At 43.1% G+C, this 19,686-nt stretch overlaps 1 protein-coding gene across 1 annotated transcript in view; it reads left to right on the forward strand.

The window, feature by feature from the left end:
- The window catches only part of hydin (HYDIN axonemal central pair apparatus protein), a 382,743-nt gene that overhangs the window by 8,747 nt on the left and 354,310 nt on the right, over positions 1–19,686 (forward strand). Inside the window, exon 3 of the mRNA XM_078401540.1 lies at positions 10,513–10,638. Within this exon, the coding sequence (XP_078257666.1) occupies positions 10,513–10,638 (126 nt within the window). The remainder of the gene's footprint in view (positions 1–10,512; positions 10,639–19,686) is intronic.

A 19,686-nucleotide genomic window follows, 5' to 3' on the forward strand; every position in this document is an offset into this window, starting at 1 on the left:
AAGGGGAGGGGGGAGCAAGGGGAGGGGGGAAGGGTGTGTTTATAGATGTTACCTAAAATTAGAGAATTCAACATTCACACCGCTGGGTTATGTTGAGTTATGAGAAATATGAAAAAGTTGCCCGTTAGCTTCCTATTAAATGTTTCTCTTCTTGTGTAAAAACTGGTGCCCTCTAGTTCATGATTCCCAAACCCTGGGAAAAAGACAATGGTATTTAGCTTATCTGTGCCCCTGTCAACTGGAGTAGAGGATGAGGGAGGGGGCGGCGGGAGGAGAGGAGGGGGAGGGAGGGGGTGTAGGGTTGGCGACCTGAAGAAAAGACTGTCGGCTGGGGCTACAATGTGAGCCACAATAATAACCGTGTCAAACATGACATGGTGCACTTTGTGAGTCGGGAGTGGGGTCAGAAGCTGGGGCTCTAAACGGCTAGGGAGATGGTAGTAGATGGGAACGGGTTGGCAGGTTATTCTATTCACATTTAGTTTACATTTTATATTTGTTTTATTTACATTTCTTCATGGTACTTTATACACCGGAGGGGTGTTTTTAGTGGACCAGGGGAGTATTGTCATTTCAATATCACATGAGCTTTGTTGGTCCGGTGAAACAGATAATCCAGAAAGGTTCTGGAACCGAGGGTGCTGAAAAATTGGTGTTCAACCTGTACTTAAATTGGAGTAAGGTAAATGACAATGTTATTAGACAGGAGCTCAAGGGGGTACATTGGGAGCAGTTGTTATTGGGTAAGTCCTTAGCTTATGTGAGGGAAAAAGACACAAAGAACATGGATAAGTGATGTTTCGGGCTGGGACACTTCTTCAGACCCTTTAACCGTGTTTTCCAGAGATGCTGACCCGCTGAGTTACTTCAGCACGTTGTGTCTTTTTTTTGTAAATCAGCACCTGCAGTTCCTTGTTTCCACATCTGACGAAGGAGTAGTTTAAAGGCCAGTTGATCAAAGTTCAGGACTGGCATGTTCCAGTAAGGAGGAGGGACAAGGATAACAAAGAAAGGGAACCTTCGATGACCAAAGAAATTGTAGATTTGGGCAAAAAGAAAAAGGAAGCATGTGCAAGGTTTTAGAAGATGAAATCAGACATGGCCTTTGAGAAATATAAAGTGAAAGAACTCAAACAAGAAATTAAAAGGGCCAAAATGGGCCACACAATGACTTTGGCGAGTTGGCTTAAAGAAAATCTCAACGCTTTTATACCATTAAAATGGGAGGGTAACCAAGGAGAAGGTATGTGCTAATGCTGTTGCTTTGGTTAAAAAGGGACGATGGTGCCAAACCTAGCGCCTCTTGTATGCGGGCTCAGTAGACTATTTCTGTACAACTGCCATTATGGTGATACTCTACTGGGCTGTTCGTAAGAAAAAAAATTCACTGTGCGTTTGCACATGTGACAATTAAGCACCATTGAGTCATTGAAGTAGAAATAATCCAGTAAATTATATGCCACTGAGCTTCACTTCAGTGGTTGGGAAGCTGATGGAGAGGATTCTTTGGGATAGGATTAGCTCCCATTTGGAAGAGAATGGATTAATTAGGGATAGTCACCATGGCTTACTAACTTGATTGAGGTTTTTTGAGGTGATGACAAAGGTGATTGATGAGTATAGGGGTACTGGATGTTGTTTAGAGGGATTTTATTGAGGCATTTAAAAAAAGTCCCCCATTGGTAGGCTGATCCAGAAGATAAAGATGCACAGGATTAACAGTGACTTGGTCATATGGATTCAGAATTGGATTGCTGGTAAAAGACATTGTGTTATGATGGACGATATTTAGGCTGGAGGTAGGTGACCAGTGAAGATTTGCAGTGAAGTACCGTAAGGATATGTGCTGGAACCTATGCTGTTTGTGATATATATAAATGATGTGGACATAAACGTAGATAGGTTGGTTAGGAAGTTTGCAGATGCTGTCACATTTGCTGGGGTCGAGGATTGAGGGGTCACACAATGAGGAAGGCTCTCAAAGTATACAGTGCGATGTAGATCAGGTACAGAAATGGGTAGAGAAATGGCAGATGGAATTTAGTCCCAGCAAGTGTGAAGTGTTGCACTTTGGGAGGTCAGATGTAAGGGAAAAATATACAATTCATGGCAAGACCCTAAACAGCATTGATGCACAGAGGATCTTGGGGTTCAAGTCCTTAAATTCCTTAAAGTGGCAACACAAATAGATCGAATGGTAAAGAAGGCATATGGTTTGCTTGCCTTCATTGGTTGAGGCATTGAGTTTATGAGTCAGGGAGTCATGATACAGCTTTATAGGACTTTGGAAAGGCTACTTAGTTAAAAAAACTAAGGAGCTGATTGTGGACTTTAGAAGGAGTCGACATCCAAGGACGTACATGCCACTGGAAATAAATGGGTCTACTGTGGGTAGGGTGAGCAGCTTTAAATACCTGGGAGTCCACATCAAAGAGGATCTGACATGGACAACACACATTGCCGCACTGGTGGGTAAGGCAAAGCAGCGCCTTTACCACCTTAGACAGCTGAGGAAATTCAGAGTGTCTCTGAGGATCCTTCAATGCTTCTACTCTGGGGCTGTAGAGAGCATCCTGTCCGGCAACATCACAGTCTGGTTTGGGAACAGCTCTGCCCAGGACAGGAAGGCCCTGCAGAGAGTAGTGCGTTCGGGAGAACGCACCATGGGAACTACACTCGTCCCCCTGCAGGACCTATACATCAGGAGGTGCAGATCGAGAGCAAGCAAGATTATTAGGGACCCCTGCCACCCCAGCAACGAACTGTTCCAGCTGCTACGGTCAGGCAAACGCCTCTGCTGTCATGCTGTGAAAACGGAGAGGATGAGATGGAGTTTCTTCCCACAGGCCATCAGGACTGTTAACTATTATAACTCCAGGGACTAAATTTTCTTTTCTGTATTAATTTAAATTTATATGCTGTAATTGAAATTTTTTTTTTTTTGCACAATCCTTTGCAATGTCTTTGCAAAGGGTGCAAAGAAGGTTTATCAGAACGATGCCTGGATTAGAGCAAATTGGCAACAAGAAGCAGTTGGACAGATTTGGATTTGTTCTCTGGAACGTTGAAGGTTGAAAGTTTGAGACCTGCTAAAAATATATAAAACTATGAGAGGCATTGATAGCCTCTCTATCTATCTATCTATCTTAAGTAATAACTTTTTCCCCAGAATGGAAATATCAAATGTAAATATCAAATGCTAAAGGGCACAACTTTAAGGAGAGAGGGATAAAGTTTAATGGAGCATTTTTTTTACACAGAGGGTGGTGAGTGCTTGGAACATGCGGTGGGGTGGTGTTGGAGGTAGATACGATAGTGGCATTCATAAGGCTTGTGGATAGATACATGGGCATGTAGGGAATGTAGGCATATGGATTATGTGCAGGCAATAAGAGTTGGTCTTTGCATTATGTTGGGCATAGACATTGTGGACGAAAGTGCCTATTCCAGGGCTGTACTGCTCTTATGTTCTAGTTGTGGCCATTTCCAGCAGAAGTCTGACCTATTGTGAAATTGTGCTGGGTACTATTTGTCAGTATTCTTCCTGATGTGCTAGTGTTACTTGCCTATTGTAGTTTGAACACATAATTATGTCATCAGTATGCTTGGGCAGCATTTCTGACTTACTGACAGAAATTGGATCGATAGGTTGTGACCTATGGTATACTGTTGTTATTAACCTTGTATCACGGTAAAACAAGAAGCACATTTTGCTGCAAATCAGGAACTATAGGTGATTTAAGAAGTCCTTGCTGGGACATTCATTTTACTTCCCATTGATTTTACCATAGTGCTTATCAAGTGCTAACTTTTTACAGATGGGGAGCAAACAGGTATTTTCTCTCACACCATCTGTCTTTTCATCTCTGGCCTTCGTCCAACCATCTGCCTATCAATAACTCCCCTCACCTGTATCCATCTACTATTTGCCAGATTTTGACCTGTCTTCCTCTGTTCCAGCTGCTTTGCCACCCCCCTTCCCCCCTTTCCCACCCACCCCTCTCAACCACAATCAGTGTGAAGAATGGTTCCAACCCAAAACATCACTTATTCATGTTCTACAGAGATGCTGCCTGATCGCTGAGTTACTCCGGCACTTAGTGTCATTTTTGGCTGCTTCATACCTGATTCCTTGATGCATTTCTACTAGAAATCAGTTCAAATAATTCTGTGAACTCGTATTTCAAACCACGTGTGCCTGTTTGATTTTCCTGGTCTAAGTGAAAATGTGTATTTTCTGTTCTACAAAGTTTTCCTTGATTTCATACTGTATTTAACAATATTACCATTATTTCTGGCCATGTAAATTACTCATATAACCAATCCCTTGTTATTCATTAACTGCAGTAATTCCAATTCCGCCTCCTTCTGAGCCAAGATCATTTCTCATTATTCTCCTTGCATCTCAATTTCCTCCTCAATCCCCTGCATTTTACTTCAAACTCTCTCTGCAGCATTCATTCCTGCTTCTACTAATTTTCATTTCCTGTCACGAATCCATAATGTCCTAACAGTGCAGAAACAGGCCCTATGGTCCATGTTCATACTGATCATTGTACCAATCTGTAGCAATGCCAGTTATCAGCACTTAGTTCGCAGCCTTCTATGATTCTGTGATCCAATTGTTTATTTAATGCTTCTTTATCATTCTGAGAATACCATCCTTCACCACCCACCCATGCATTGCATTTCAGATTACACCCATCATTTGAGTGAAAAGGTTCCCTTTCATTTCCCATCTTACCCCTTGACCTAAAGCTATGCCCTTCAGATACTTCGGCTATGGGGACATGTTTCTTCTTATCTACCTGAACGCCTCTAAAATTTAGTATAGCTTTATCATGTCTTCTCTCAGCCTCCTCTGCTCCAAGGAGAACAAATGCAGTCTCTCATATCTGGAACACTCCAATCCAGGCAATATCCAGGTGAAACGCATCTGCACCCTCTCTAGTGCAATCATGTCCTTCTAGCAATTGAACAGCGTAGAATACTCCAGCTATAGTCTAAACAAAGTTCTATAAAGATGGGCCATAATCTCCCTGCTCTTACATTCTACATCCCGGCTAATGAAGGCAAATATCTTCAATGACTTCTTCACTACTTTATCTACGTATGCTTCAGGGATTCTTGATGCTCCTAGGGTCCTACTATTCACGGTGTAAGCCCACACTTTATTAGACACCAAAATCCATCAACTTGTACTTATCAGGACCAATTTCTGTCTGCCCTGAACTTCTCCCCTGACTCACTGACCAACATCATTCTGTATCCTAAGATCATCTTCCTCACTATCAATAACATTACTGATTTTTGGGTCATCTGAAAACTTACTGATCATGCCTCTCCATTCATATCCAAATTGTGACTGCAAAACAAACAGGTAAAAGTCCTAGTGCCAACGATTATAGTACACCAGTGTTCACAGACTTCCTATTGCAAAAACTACCTTCCACTATCACACTCTGTTTCCTATTACCAAGCTAATTTTGGAACAAAGAATGAGTCTGATGTTTTGTAGTACTTCCAAATGGGACATTGTCAACAACTTTTACTGAAGACCATCAACCACAATTTTATCTGTTTTAAAAATGCCATAAAATTATGCAGAAAGGATTTCCCCCTAACAAAACTGACTATCTTTGATTAATTCCTGTTTTTACAACTGAAGGTTAATCCCGTTCATAGAAGAATTTTAATAACTTTCTGTTGTGTTCGATAAATCACCAGATTCAGATAACAGAGTTTGTATGGCAAGGTATTTTATGACACTACCAAATAAGGCACAAAGACTCATCTATCCGCGTACGCACTTGCAAACCCCGAGTACACAGCAAAGCGTGCCTCCGGGCGGTGATCTGTTGTCGATCACCTGACACCCTCCGTGACATGGTCCAAAGCCGGGGTTTTCTCCTCCTCTGGAAGGCCCCCCGACACAGTCTTTAATGGCGTTTCTCGTCCATTCTGTATGTGCCTGACCCCCTCCCGTGAGCTAATCATGAGGCTGCCCAATCAGGCTTGTCACACTTAGCTGGTTGTGTGCACTGTTTCTGCACTACTTGCCTTAGAAACATAGAAAATGTAGAAACATAGAAAATAGGTGCAGGAGTAGGCCATTCGGCCCTTCAAGCCTGCACCGCCATTCAATGTGATCATGGCTGATCATCCAACTCAGTATCCCATACCTGCCTTCTCTCCATACCCCCTGATCCCTTTAGCCACAAGGGCCACATCTAACTCCCTCTTAAATATAGCCAATGAACTGGCCTCAACTGCCTTCTGTGGCAGAGAATTCCACAGATTCACCACTCTGTGTGAAAAAAAAATTCTCTTCTCGGTCCTAAAAGACTTCCCCCTTATCCTTAAACTGTGACCCCTTGTTCTGGACTTCCCCAACATCAGGAACAATCTTCCTGCATCTAGCCTGTCCAACCCCTTAAGAATTTTGTAAGTTTCTATAAGATCCCCCCTCAATCTTCTAAATTCCAGCGAGTACAAGCCGAGTCTATCCAGTCTTTCTTCATATGAAAGTCCTGCCATCCCAGGAATCAATCTGGTGAACCTTCTCTGTACTCCCTCTATGGCAAGAATGTCTTTCCTCAGATTAGGAGACCAAAACTGTACGCAACACTCCAGGTGTGGTCTCACCAATGCCCTGTACAACTGCAGCAGAACCTCCCTGCTCCTATACTCAAATCCCCTCGCTATGAATGCCAACATACCATTCGCTTTCTTCACTGCCTGCTGCACCTGCATGCCTACTTTCAATGACTGGTGTACCATGACACCCAGGTCTCGTTGCATCTCCCCTTCTCCTAATCGGCCACCATTCAGGTAATAGTCTGCTTTCCTGTTCTTGCCACCAAAGTGGATAACCTCACATTTATCCACATTATACTGCATCTGCCATGCATTTGCCCACTCACCTAACCTATCCAAGTCACGTTGCAGCCTCCTAGCATCCTCCTCACAGCTAACACTGCCCCCCAGCTTCGTGTTATCCGCAAACTTAGGGGGTAGGTGGTCCGCCCAGCTCTGCAAACCCACACATGGTCAGCACGGTGGCGCAGCGGTAGAGTTGTTGCCTTACAGCGCTTGTAAGTTAATTGGCTTGTTGTATGTGTAAATTGTCCCTAGTGTGTGTAGGATAGTATTAATGTGCGAGGATCGCTGGTCGGCGCGGACTCGGTGGGCCGAAGGGCCTGTTTCCTAGCTGTATCTCTAAAGTAAACTAAACTAAACTAATAACCAGAATTGTTTGGAAACATGTTCGAAAACTTGTTTTTGAAGTTTGGAATGCTGTGCTGCTAATTTAGCTGACAACTCCATCTTAGCTGACATGGTCTGTTTGACCCTCACACCACACATTCCTACCTCAGCTAATACATTTATTGATCTGTAATTACCTGGTTTATACCTGCTGCCCATTTGGATAAGAGTACTACATTTGCTGTTCTCCAGTCCTGGCATTCACCTCTGATGAAACAATGTTTTAAAAATCTCCATCAAGCTGCTTGATTTGGAACAGTTTTCCATAAAAAACTGAACATGTAATTGCTTACATGAATTGCAAATTAATGACATTCAAAAATTCAGACCAATCTATAATCTTTAAAATCTCGTAGAATAAGAAAATAACTGCAGATGCTGGTACAAATCGAAGGTATTTATTCACAAAGTGCTGGAGTAACTCAGCAGGTCGGGTAGCATCTCGGGAGAGAAGGAATGGGTGACGTTTCGGGTCGAGACCCGTCTTCAGATTGATGTCAAGGGGGGCGGGACAAAGGAAGGATAAGGTGGAGACAGGAAGATAGAGGGAGATCTGGGAAGGAGGAGGGGAAGAGAAGGACAGAGGAACTATCTAAAGTTGGAGAAGTCGATGTTCATACCAAGGGGCTGCAAACTGCCCAGGCGAAATATGAGGTGCTGTTCCTCCAATTTCCGGTGGGCCTCACTATGGCACTGGAGGAGGCCCATGAGAGAATGGTCAGACTGGGAATGGGATGGGGAGTTGAAGTGCTCGGCCACCGGGAGATCAGTTTGGTTAATGCGGACCGAGCGCAGGTGTTCAGCGAAGCGATCGCCGAGCCTGCGCTTGGTTTCGCCGATGTAAATAAGTTGGCATCTAGAGCAGCGGATGCAATAGATGAGGTTGGAGGAGGTGCAGGTGAACCTTTGTCTCACCTGGTAAGACTGTTTGGGTCCTTGGATGGAGTTGAGGGGGGAGGTAAAGGGACAGGTGTTGCATCTCGTGCGGTTGCAGGGGAAAGTGCCCGGGGTTGGGGTGGTTTGGGTAGGAAGGGACGAGTGGACCAGGGAGTTGCGGAGGGAACGGTCTCTGCGGAACGCAGTGAGTGGAGGGGATGGGAAAATATGGCCAGTGGCGGGGTCCCGTTGTAGGTGACGGAAATGTTGGCGGATAATTTGTTGGATCCGCTGGCTGGTGGGGTGGAAGGTGAGAACGAGGGGGATTCTGTCCTTGTTGCGAGTGGGGGGAGGGGGAGCAAGAGCGGAGTTGCGGGATGTAGAAGAGACCCTAGTGAGAGCCTCATCTATAATGGAGGAGGGGAAGCCCCGTTTCCTGAAGAACGAGGACATCTCCGAGGCCATAGTGTGAAACACCTCATCCCGGGCGCAGATGCGGCGTAGACGGAGGAATTGGGAGTAGGGGATAGACTTTTTGCAGGGGACCGGGTGGGAAGAAGTTAGTCCAGATAGCTGTGTGAGTCAGTGGGTTTATAGTAAATGTCCGTCACTAGTCTGTCTCCTGTGATGGAGATGGTGAGGTCCAGAAACGGGAGGGAGATGTTGGAGATAGTCCAGGTATATTTAAGGGCAGGATGGAAATTGGAGGTGAAGTGTATGAAGTCAGTGAGTTCTGCATGGGTACAAGAGGTAGCACCAATGCAGTCGTCGATGTAGCGGAGGTAGAGTTCGGGGATGGGGCCAGTGTACGTCCGGAACAGGGATTGTTCGACGTACCCGACAGAGGCAGGCATAGCTAGGGCCCATGTGAGTGCCCATAGCTACGCCTCTGGTTTGGAGGAAGTGGGAGGAGTCAAAGGAGAAGTTGTTGAGGGTAAGAACCAGCTCTGCTAGGCGGAGGAGAGTGTTGGTAGATGGGGATTCGGTCCGCATTAACCAAACTGATCTCCCGGTGGCCGAGCACTTCAACTCCCCCTCCCATTCCCAGTCTGACCTTTCTGTCATGGGCCTCCTCCAATGCCATAGTGAGGCCCACCGGAAATTGGAGGAACAGCACCTCATATTTTGCCTGGGCAGTTTGCAGCCCCTTGGTATGAACATCGACTTCTCCAACTTTAGATAGTTCCTCTGTCCCTCTCTTCCCCTCCTCCTTCCCAGATCTCCCTCTATCTTCCTGTCTCCACCTATATCCTTCCTTTGTCCCGCCCCCCCCTGACATCAGTCTGAAGAAGGGTCTCGACCCGAAACGTCACCCATTCCTTCTCTCCCGAGATGCTGCCCGACCTATCTTTAAAATCTCTCTTGGTTTGAGCAATCATAATATTCGAGTTTGGTACATTCACTCAATATTATTATTGATGGCAAAGTGTTACAGTTGTGCCTAATCACTGTGCATCATTCCAAAATTTAGTAGAATTGTGATATTCTCTTTGCATCCCTTGGTGTGGTTTACTCCCTAATTTTTTTTATGCAGAACTGTGTTCCTTGTTAGCAAATGTTTGAACATGGCATTAACCAGCATTGTTTGTATATGTGTAGTCTTTGGAAAATCAGCAGTTTGATTTCTTGAAGATTCTCTTCATTTACCTATGTTTATGAGACACTCTGAGTTACAATAACCTTTATTTACACTCATTTGATTTTTCATCTAGTGTATTGACTTTAAAAAATGCCTTGCATGTACTCAATTACCAGTACAAGATTGCATCTCTGCAATTTCGAAAGTTTATAGAGATGAATAATTGGCAGATTTTTATTTGTGCAAAAGGCAATTAAATTGTCCATGAGGGATCCTTGAAGATAATGGAGAGATAATTTGATACATATCTGCTGAGATTAAGATGCAAGAAGATTTGAGCTGTTGAAATATTGGCCTTCTAGCTTTCCCTGCTTCTGATCCTATATAAACCTTTGTTATTACGGTATTCTGTACCATTAATGCTTTATATTATTAAATATCATACATTTTGATGAACAATCCTTGCACCATGTTAAAAAAAATTGTGTTGAGAATTTTTTTTTAGATTTTGCACCTGACGCCAACTTTCCAGTAATGAAAGGTTATAACCTTAGTATTTTGTTTTCACAAGATCACGATACCATGTTTTCTTTTAGCTGTAGGGATGCTCTTGAAGAACCAGCTGTTGTCTATTTTCTGGCTTGGGTCTAAAATTGATTTCTTGAACATGGCAAATTTTAAGCATCAATCGATCTTCACTTGTCACAAGCAAGATGAATTCTCAGGGTAACAGCTGTAATATTGCCAATAGCTTATCTTTCTGAACACTTTTTTTGATTTTTATCTTTCAGCTAACTCCATCAGCATTCATGAGAGAGATGTCCCTTGACACAAAACAGAAGTTAGCAGATACTCGTGAGATGTATCTTCCTCGAATTGTTGAACTTCTCGATATGACTGATACCACACTGCAGAAGGTACAGTTCATTATTCTCAGCACATTTTTGTAGGTGCAAATAAACTAAATTAGATGGGATTTTACAGAATCTTCTTTATAATGTTATCTTTGCAGTTTTTCATTGTGAAAGCCTTGTACTATGACATAGCTAATTTTATTATAAAATCATATTTTGCCCTCACCTGTGGTAAGCCTGGTTATCTTGGATTTATTCATACAGTGCACCTTCTGTACTAAGTAGTGGTGCCTTGAAACAGATGCCAAAGAAATAAAGGCTTGTACTTTTTATATTCCATTTGGAAGGTCACAGTGTTTTCCGCAGCCAGTGAAATACTTGGGAAATCTAAGAGCATTTGTAATATAAATAATGTTGAAATCACAAATAGCATTTTGCTGACTATATTATCTGATTATGTGATATTCATTTATGGAACAATATTGGCAATAATATAGTAGATAACACGCCTCCTCTGAAATGTTGCTGTGGGATATTTTAAACTGAGCTGAGAACATTGAAAGGGCCTCGTTTTACATTTTATCTGAAAGGTGACAGCTTGGAGAGTACAGTACTTCTTTGAAACTGGAATGTCAGCCTAGAATTTTGTGCTCAACTTGTGATAGTGGGACATGACGCCAAAACCTCATAACTCAAATATAAGAGGACTTCCAAGAGAGCCAGAAAGGAAAGAGTTCAATTATCCAAATTAGTTGCAGTGCTTTTGAATGGTTCATTATCATCACACATACACGTGCAGTGAAATTCTTTTTTTTGCATACCACTCAATAAAATATCACTTTACCCAAGGACAATCTCCAATTAGTACAGGTTTTCAAGGCCCAGCCCGGTACTCGATCTTCTGGAGTGGTGCCCAATCCAGGCGAGCCCCAGGTTGCTGCAGGGCCTCCAGCCGTCGCCTCCATCTGGATTGTCCAGTGAACCATTGTCCCTGTCCTCACCCGGTCACCTTCAGCCTTTGTGTCCTACCTTGAGGGCGTGCAAGGCAAGACCTCAGTTTTCTCTCTTACTGGGTCTTGCTCTTGCGTTTGCCGTTGCCGGCTCCCTCCATCCTCATTTCCGGTTCTCCAGTACTCGGGGGACAAGCAGGGCTGGGCCAGGCGGGTTTTCTCTACAATCCATGGCACTTCCTTCTGGTCACGCAGCCAGCGAGCCCTTCCTTCTGGCCGCATGGCCCGTCAGCCCTTCCGAGAGGAGAGCAATGGATGCATAAAGTAGGAGGTGTATCTATCTTTCACAATGTGGACATTTTGCGTCTTGACTGAAACAAACATGGTTTAATGGAAATGTAGTATGAGAATCTTAACATTTCTTATGTACTGTACATGTTAGAATAAACATGGATCTTAGTCCTGAATCATAAGATTATATAATGAAATTGATCCATTTTAGATCTTAATATCTGGTTTCACTATTTTATTCATGGTTTACAACGAATATTATAGCAGTTCATTTGCACAAAGTACCTAAATTTATCTTGATGGTGGCCCAAAGTTAAGAATCAAGTAAGTAACCTTGAGATCTTTGGGGTAGCAAGCTGGAAATTCTAGTTGTTGCATGTGCAGCCACAATTGGGCATGCATGGGCCACATTGGAGCTGGAAAAGCCTCTTTTTGGGTGTCCATAAAGCTTTAGAGGGCTAGTCTTTAAGTCTGCAGTGACATGGAAATTGCTTTTATTCCTAGAGAATTACATAAATCACTGGAAATTGAGTATGATCTTGAGAGTATATAGATATGGGATTGGCAGCCTACTTCATTTCTTTTCAATTACATCAAAGTAAAGTCTTCTGCCTGTTCTTTAGTGTCTTGAACAGCCCCAGACTACACCAAAATGACTAGAAGAGTGATCACATGGAATTATTTGTTACATAGTTTGTATTTTCTGTTTCAGTTCACATATTAACTTGCCCAAAATAGATCATTTTGGTAATCTCGAGAATGCCCCATTTACAGTCAGAGTTGTACAACTCAGAAGACCTTTTTTGCTCATGGGTAAACATACCTAACCTATCCAATCTACCTGAAGTAAAATCCTCCAAATACAATACTCCAAATGCGGTCTCACCAGCATCTCGTACAACTGTAACATAACAACCCATTTTTGAAACTCAATGCCCTGACTGATAAAGGTCAATGTACCAAAAGCCTTTTTTTTAACCACGCTATCTACCAGTAATGCCACTTACAGGGAACCGTACAACTGCACTCCAGGAACCCTCTGCAACACTCCCCAGGGCCCAACCATTCACTGTGAGGGTCCTGGTTTGGTTTGACTTTCCAAAGTACAACACCTCACACTTGTCTGCCTGACAAAGCCTGGCAAGTGATCGGTAGACACAGATGAGGGGGACTTTTGATAGGCTGATGGATGGAGAAAGGACAATGATGAAAAGTCAAAAGGTGAGAGATAAGCATTGTGGAGGGGTGAATTGTGAAGCCAGCGGAAGGAATACAGATGGGAGGGGTAAGCCAGGAAGAAGGTAGGAAGGGAAAAAATAAAGGAAAAGGTTGTTTGTACATTACTTACCTAAACTTGGAAAGTTCAATGTTCATACTGTTAGATTGTAAGCTGCCCTCAGGGTGAGATGCTGTCCCCCAATTTATGTGTAACCTTGCTCAGGGGATGGAGGAGGCCAAGACAGTCGAGTCAAGTTTATTTGTCACATACATATACAAGATGTGTAGTGGCAACGCCTGCGGATTGTGCTAAACTACAAAACAGAATAGAAAAAAAATTTTTTAACACAAAAAATAAATTAATACAGTAGATTAAATTAGTCCCTGGTGATATGAGAGTTAACAGTCCTGATGGCCTGTGGGAAGAAACTCCGCTCGTCCTCTGTTTTCACAGCGTGACAGCGGAGGCGTTTGCCTGACCGTAGCAGCTGGAACAGTCCGTTGCTGGGGTGGTAGGGGTCCCCCATAATGTTGCTGGCTCTGGATCTGCACCTCCTGATAAATAGGTCCTGCAGGGGGGGCGAGTGTAGTTCCCATAGTGCGTTCAGCCGAACGCACTACTCTCCGCAGAGCCTTCCTGTCCTGGGCAGAGCTGTTTCCAAACCAGATTGTGATGTTCCCGGACAAGATGCTTTCTACAGCCCCAGAATAGAAGCACTGAAGGATCCTCAGAGAGACTCTAAATTTCCTCAACTGTCTGAGGTGGTAAAGGCACTGCCTTGCCTTACTCACCAGTACGGCAATGTGTGTTGTCCATGTCAGTATGGGAATGGAAGGGGGAGTTAAAATGGCCAGGCGATGGTGTGGATGTCCTCCACCACTGCTCTGCTGATCTGTGCCACTGCAGGCTGCGTCTGATTCATGTGCTCAGCCTCGGGGCGGTATCTGATCCATTTGAGCCCTGGGCTGCTGCAGGGCCTCCAGCAGCCCACTCCATCGCCACTTTACTCCAGACGCATCAGCCGTCCTTTGCCTCACACAGCCACCGTTCTGCCTCTGTGGCTCCTCCCGCAGCTGATCTTAGAACACCCATAGCGCCTCTGAGGGCAGGAGGTACGACCCCAGCCCACATACTGGCACCGTTCATTTCCTGCGTCAGCCGCTGCCATCTTTACTGCTGTTGCCATCTCTTTAAGCAATTCCCCCTCCTCTTTTAACCCCACCGCTATCTTGCCTGCAGTATCCGTACCCTGGATTGTTAAGATGCTAGTCCTGTCCCTCCTCCAGCTAGGTTTCTGTAACAGCGAAAACGTTCCAGTCGCATGTACCTATCTGCACCCTGTGTTTATCCACATTACTGATCATGTCTCATGGCAATAGATGCCAGTTAATACAAGTCCCTCCGTACTCTTCCCGTGGTCCTGCATCGCCTGTCTATGGACCTTGCTTTCACAGACTTCCAGCCTCTCACCTGCCGCATTCCTTTGAATCAGGTCTCTGTGAAAATCTAGTTTAAACGTATCCCAAGTACAGTGGCACGAGCAAATCTGTCTGCCTGTATATTGGATTCCCCTCCAGCTCAGTTGCAAACCGTCCCTCTGGCAAACAACACCTCTGTTCCAAAAGGATTCCCAATGGTACAAAATTCAGAATCCTTGCCCCCCTGCACCAACTCCTTAGTTACACATTCAGCAGTCCTATCTTACTGTTTTACCCTCACGAGCACATGGAACCGGGAGCAATCCAGAAATTACTAATCTTGAGGTCCTGTATTTTAACCTTATGCCCAGCTCCATGTATTCACTCAGCAAAGCTTCATCCCTTTTCATTTGACACTATGTCATTTGTGCTAATGTCTTCTAGCTGCTCACACTCCTCCTTGGGAGTCTTCTGCTTGGCACCAGGGAGGCAACACACCAAAGGGGTACACCTGTTTTTGAGAGGAATGGCCACAGAGAACCCCATCACTCTCTGCATAGTCCCTTTCCTGGTGGTCACCCACTACTTGCGGCCTGTACCCTAGATGTAACCACCTCACTCAATTCCACTCTATGACTACTTCAGTTTCTCGGATGATCCTGCAGAAGTCCAGCTGCTCCTCCAGTTCCATAGTACACTTTGTAGGGAGCTGCAGCTGGATGCACCTCCCACAGATGTAGTCCTCAGGGACACTGGAAGTCTCCCTGACTTCCCACATCCTGGAGGAGGAGCGCACTACTATCACAACTGCCATATTTACTGCACTAGACCAAGGAAGATTTCTGAAAGAAAGAAAAAAAATACATAGTCCGTATCTTATCCTACTGTCACCCTCTATGCCAAAACCTCTTGAGCCAAGGCCTCACACTCACCCTCCACATTTCCGTTATCCTCCACAGCTGCTCGACTTGTACCTATCATGCTTTTATGTGAGCAATAAGAGTAGTCACCCTGGAATGTTAACTGCTTTCAGCTTCTCCAATTCCCTCCCGTGCCTCAGGGAAAACTCGCCCAGCCTGTTCAACCTCTCCCCGAAACTCAAGTCCTCCAATCCAGGCAATGTCATGGTGAATCTCCTCTGCATTTCACTGCTGTGATTGATGCAGTCATTAACTTGCTTTTTGCATTGAATATTCTATGTAGTTCCATGGTACTCTGCATTATTCAATACATTACAAAGCTCACCATTTGAAAATTGTACAGTTTAGTTTTTCAGCTCTAGGACATTTTTTTTAACATTCTTCAAGGCTCATGTTAAAGACAGGGAATCACCAAGTCACAACAATGAGATGAATCTAAAAAAGTCTAGAGATTGTAAGAAATTTGATTTTGATGTTCAAGGCATCGTCAGTAAGCCATGATTAGAACATGAGGGAGCAGGAAAGCAAGGGCGTTGAGTATAGAACATGAGTTGTTATGTTACAATTGTACAAGATGTTGTTGAGGCTGTATTTGGAATATTGTGTTCAGTTTTGGTCATTCTGCTATAAGAAAGAGTGCAGAGATTTATGAGGAGGTTGTCAGGACTTGAGGGCCTGGGCTGTAGGGAGAGGTTGGGTAGGGAGAGTTTGGGCAGGCTAGGACTTAATTCCTTGGAGCATAGGAGGCTGATAGGTGATCTTGAAGATGGGGTATAAAATCATGAGGGGAATAGACGGGGTGAGTGCTAAGAGTCTTTTACCTAGACTAGGGGAATCAAAAACCAGAGGACATGGGTTTAAGGTGAGAATGACAAGATTTAGTTTAAAGGGATATTGACTAAATGCGGACAGGAGGGACGAGCATAGATGGTGCATCTTGTTCACCATGGGCAATATGGGATGAAGGACTTGTTTCTGTGCTCTATGACTCTAATTGAAGATGAAAAATGACACACTGACTCTCAGAAAACTAAATACAAAATCAAATAACTTAAAAAAAGATGAAAAGGGCAATACCTATCCATGTTTAAAATGGAATGGCTCAACACTGAAGTTAGAAACTGGTCCAAATGTCCAGTATTCTTATGTTACAGCAAGAAACCTGGTGCTCTGGAAATAGGACTGAGCTGATTGCTTTGACCCTAGACAGCTGTTGCAGTTTGGCTGCAAAATAAATTCTCATAAGTTGAAATGTCATTTTTGATCTTGGTGTATGTCTGCTGCCAATGGGTGCTCACTGATGTGATTTTTTGTTTGATCATGCCATTTTTCTAGACTTGGCTCAATTTAACGAATAATGACATGCATAATTGAGTTATTAAGAACAGTTAATTTACTAGCATTCTTGCGGCTTCAGAACTGAGCCTGCTTGGTTGGCTCTGTCGGCAGTGCTTTTCCCAACAAGTCAAGGTAAACATACCTCGTGCAGCCATGTATTTGTTGTATGGCCAGATTTTTGTCTTTTAGAAATATTCAACTGAAGTTTATTATTCTTGTTTAGCTGACATGATGGCTTTAATTTTAGGAAGAGAGGATCAGTGACTGAAGGAATAAAGTAAAAAAATAATATCAGACCGTAACTTGTTGAAAAGTTACTGTCTCCCTGAGTAGAAACAGTACTAATGGTCCTGTGGATTATTTGATTTTTTTTTCTTGGGATTATGATGTAATTACTTAATAAAGTCCAGCGATTATTTATGTTAATGAAATATAGAAGAAACGTCTGTTCCTCAGCCACACAAATATGCAATTAATAATGACCAAATTAGGCAACACTGGTTAATCTTGAACATAATGATGAGGAAGTAAATCCAGAATTGATTAAACATATGCTGCAAAAATAATAAATAGGGGAAAAGTTGCAGTCTGTTGTTATATTGTTTTTTCAAAAGTAGTCAAATAATACTGTGAATTAGCGGTGAGCTAGTGGGGATTGATGCTTTGATTTTAAATTCATCTCATCCTCCATTTGCTATCCTGTTTCCTATTTTTTGGTATGCTTTTAGTGTCTTCTGCAATGCACTAAATGTTAGAATTTTTAGCCTACCATATTTCCAGTGGGAAACTTCAAGGGAAAGGCGAATATATTAAAAGTAGATCTAGACCATTCAAGAACAAGGTGATGTCAGAGATTAAAAGGCTGCTGATGTGGAACTTGGGTTTAAAAAAGGTGAGGGGGACAGACTAATTTCAATCCAGTCGACTGCATGTTCTTGCTGAGGAAAATGTTGGAAGAATACTGAGCGACGGCAGAGTCAGCATTTAGAGAATATATATTAATCAGGAACCTTCAGCATTGATTTTGATAAGAGAAGGTCACGTCTGACTAACTCGATTGAATTATTTGAGGAGGAAACGGAGTGCCAACACAGGTTGTGCATTTAATGTGATACACATTGATTTTAGCAAGGTGTTTGACAAGGTTTTACCGACCAGATTGATGTAAATGTCCTTGGGATATAAGGAAATGTAGAAAGTTAGAATAAAAATTCACGCTGTGGAAAAGAGCAAAGAGTAACACACTGGTGGTGTGTTTGATAGTGTGGAAGGAAGTTCTGAGCTACAGTGATGAAACATGAGGTAGGTTCGGAGTACATAAAATTGACAAATGGATTTTGATCTGGGAAGTGGTAGGATAATTTAGGGAAATCAAGCAAGAAAAATGATAAATGGAGTTATACCAAGAGGTGTAGAGTAATTCTTGGAATGTATGTCCCCACATATATCTGAAGGTGACTGGATTAGGTAAAAAAAGGTCAAGAAGATATTCAGGATACTTGCCTTTTTTTCCCAAGCATAAAATACCAGGAATGTGAATTCTGTTTTTCACTTCATCAATGTTTCCTGATCAGCTAAGTATATGAAAAGGGAGGTCTTGGTAGAACTGCATCAAGTACTTGTTCGGACACAGAATACGCTGCTCAATCTGGTCACAACACCACCTCAAATAGCACTTGGGAGTGTAGAGGAGATCTGAGAGGGGTGTAGAATTCTGATTGTATGCAGAGAATGGCTAATAGAAGTGCAAGAATGGACACTTGATAAACTGTATCCTTCAAGGCTGTGGACCAGGAGCCAATAAATGAGGTCAGTGCAAAGTCCATTTTTGGCAGCATGGACTAAGTGGCCACCAACGATCCTGATTTTCCATAAAGCATACAAAATATTTGTCTCTCTCATTCTTTTTTTTAACTAATTTCCAGTTGACTGATAGCAGGACTTCTCATGGCATCAGTCAATTTTATGTGGCTTGTTCCATATGTTGCTGAATTGAAATCTTAATCATTAACCTTTTGCTTTTCTTTCACCATTGTTTCTTGATCACTGCATCGAGGTAGCAAATGGGTTACAGTGACTGATTGTAGCTCAGTCCCTCGAATCCTGGCAACTTCCTGATAAATCTTCTGTGAACCCTTTCAAGCTTGACAACATCGTTCCTATAACATGACCAAAACTAACACAATCCTCCAAATGTGGCCTCACCAATGAGTTATATAATTGTAACATGACCTCCCAACTTCTATGCTCAATACTCTGACTGATGAAAGTCATGGTGCCGTCAGGCTTCTTAACCACCCTATCCACCTGTAAAACCATTTTCAAGTAACTATGCACCTTTTAAAAATAGAACGGAAAGGTGAATTCATTTCATCTTTACCATCCTGCAATTTGTAATTATTCCTTACAAATAAAACATGAGTTTGAGTTTGGTTTTGAATTTGGGTTTAGTTCATTGTCACAGTAAAAAGCTTTTGTTGCGTGCTAACCCAGTCAGCAGAATTACAATACATGATTACAATCAAGCCATTCACAGTGTATAGATACATGATAAAGGGAATAATGTGAATACTGTTTACTGCAAGATAAAGGCAGTAAAGTCCGATCAAAGATAGTCTGAGGGAATTCAATGAGATAGATAGTAGTTTAGGACTATTCTTTAGGATGGTTCAGTTCCCTGATAACAGCTGGGAAGAAACTGTTCCTGAATATGGAGGTGTGTGTTTTCACACTTCTGTACCCCTTGCCTGATTGGAGAGGGGAGAAGTGACCGGGGTGAGACTGGTCCTTGATTATGCTCGTGGCCTTGCCGAGGTATTATGAAGTGTAGACAGAGTCAATGGAAGGGAGGTTGGTTTGTGTGATGCTCTGGACTGTGTACACGGTTCTCTGCTATTTCTCTCGGTCTTGGATGGAGCTGTTCCCAAACCATGCTGTGATGCATCCTGATAAAATGCTTTCTACGGGATATCTGT

This window comes from Rhinoraja longicauda, chromosome 6 (assembly GCF_053455715.1).
Source record: "Rhinoraja longicauda isolate Sanriku21f chromosome 6, sRhiLon1.1, whole genome shotgun sequence".
NCBI lineage: Eukaryota > Metazoa > Chordata > Chondrichthyes > Rajiformes > Arhynchobatidae > Rhinoraja > Rhinoraja longicauda.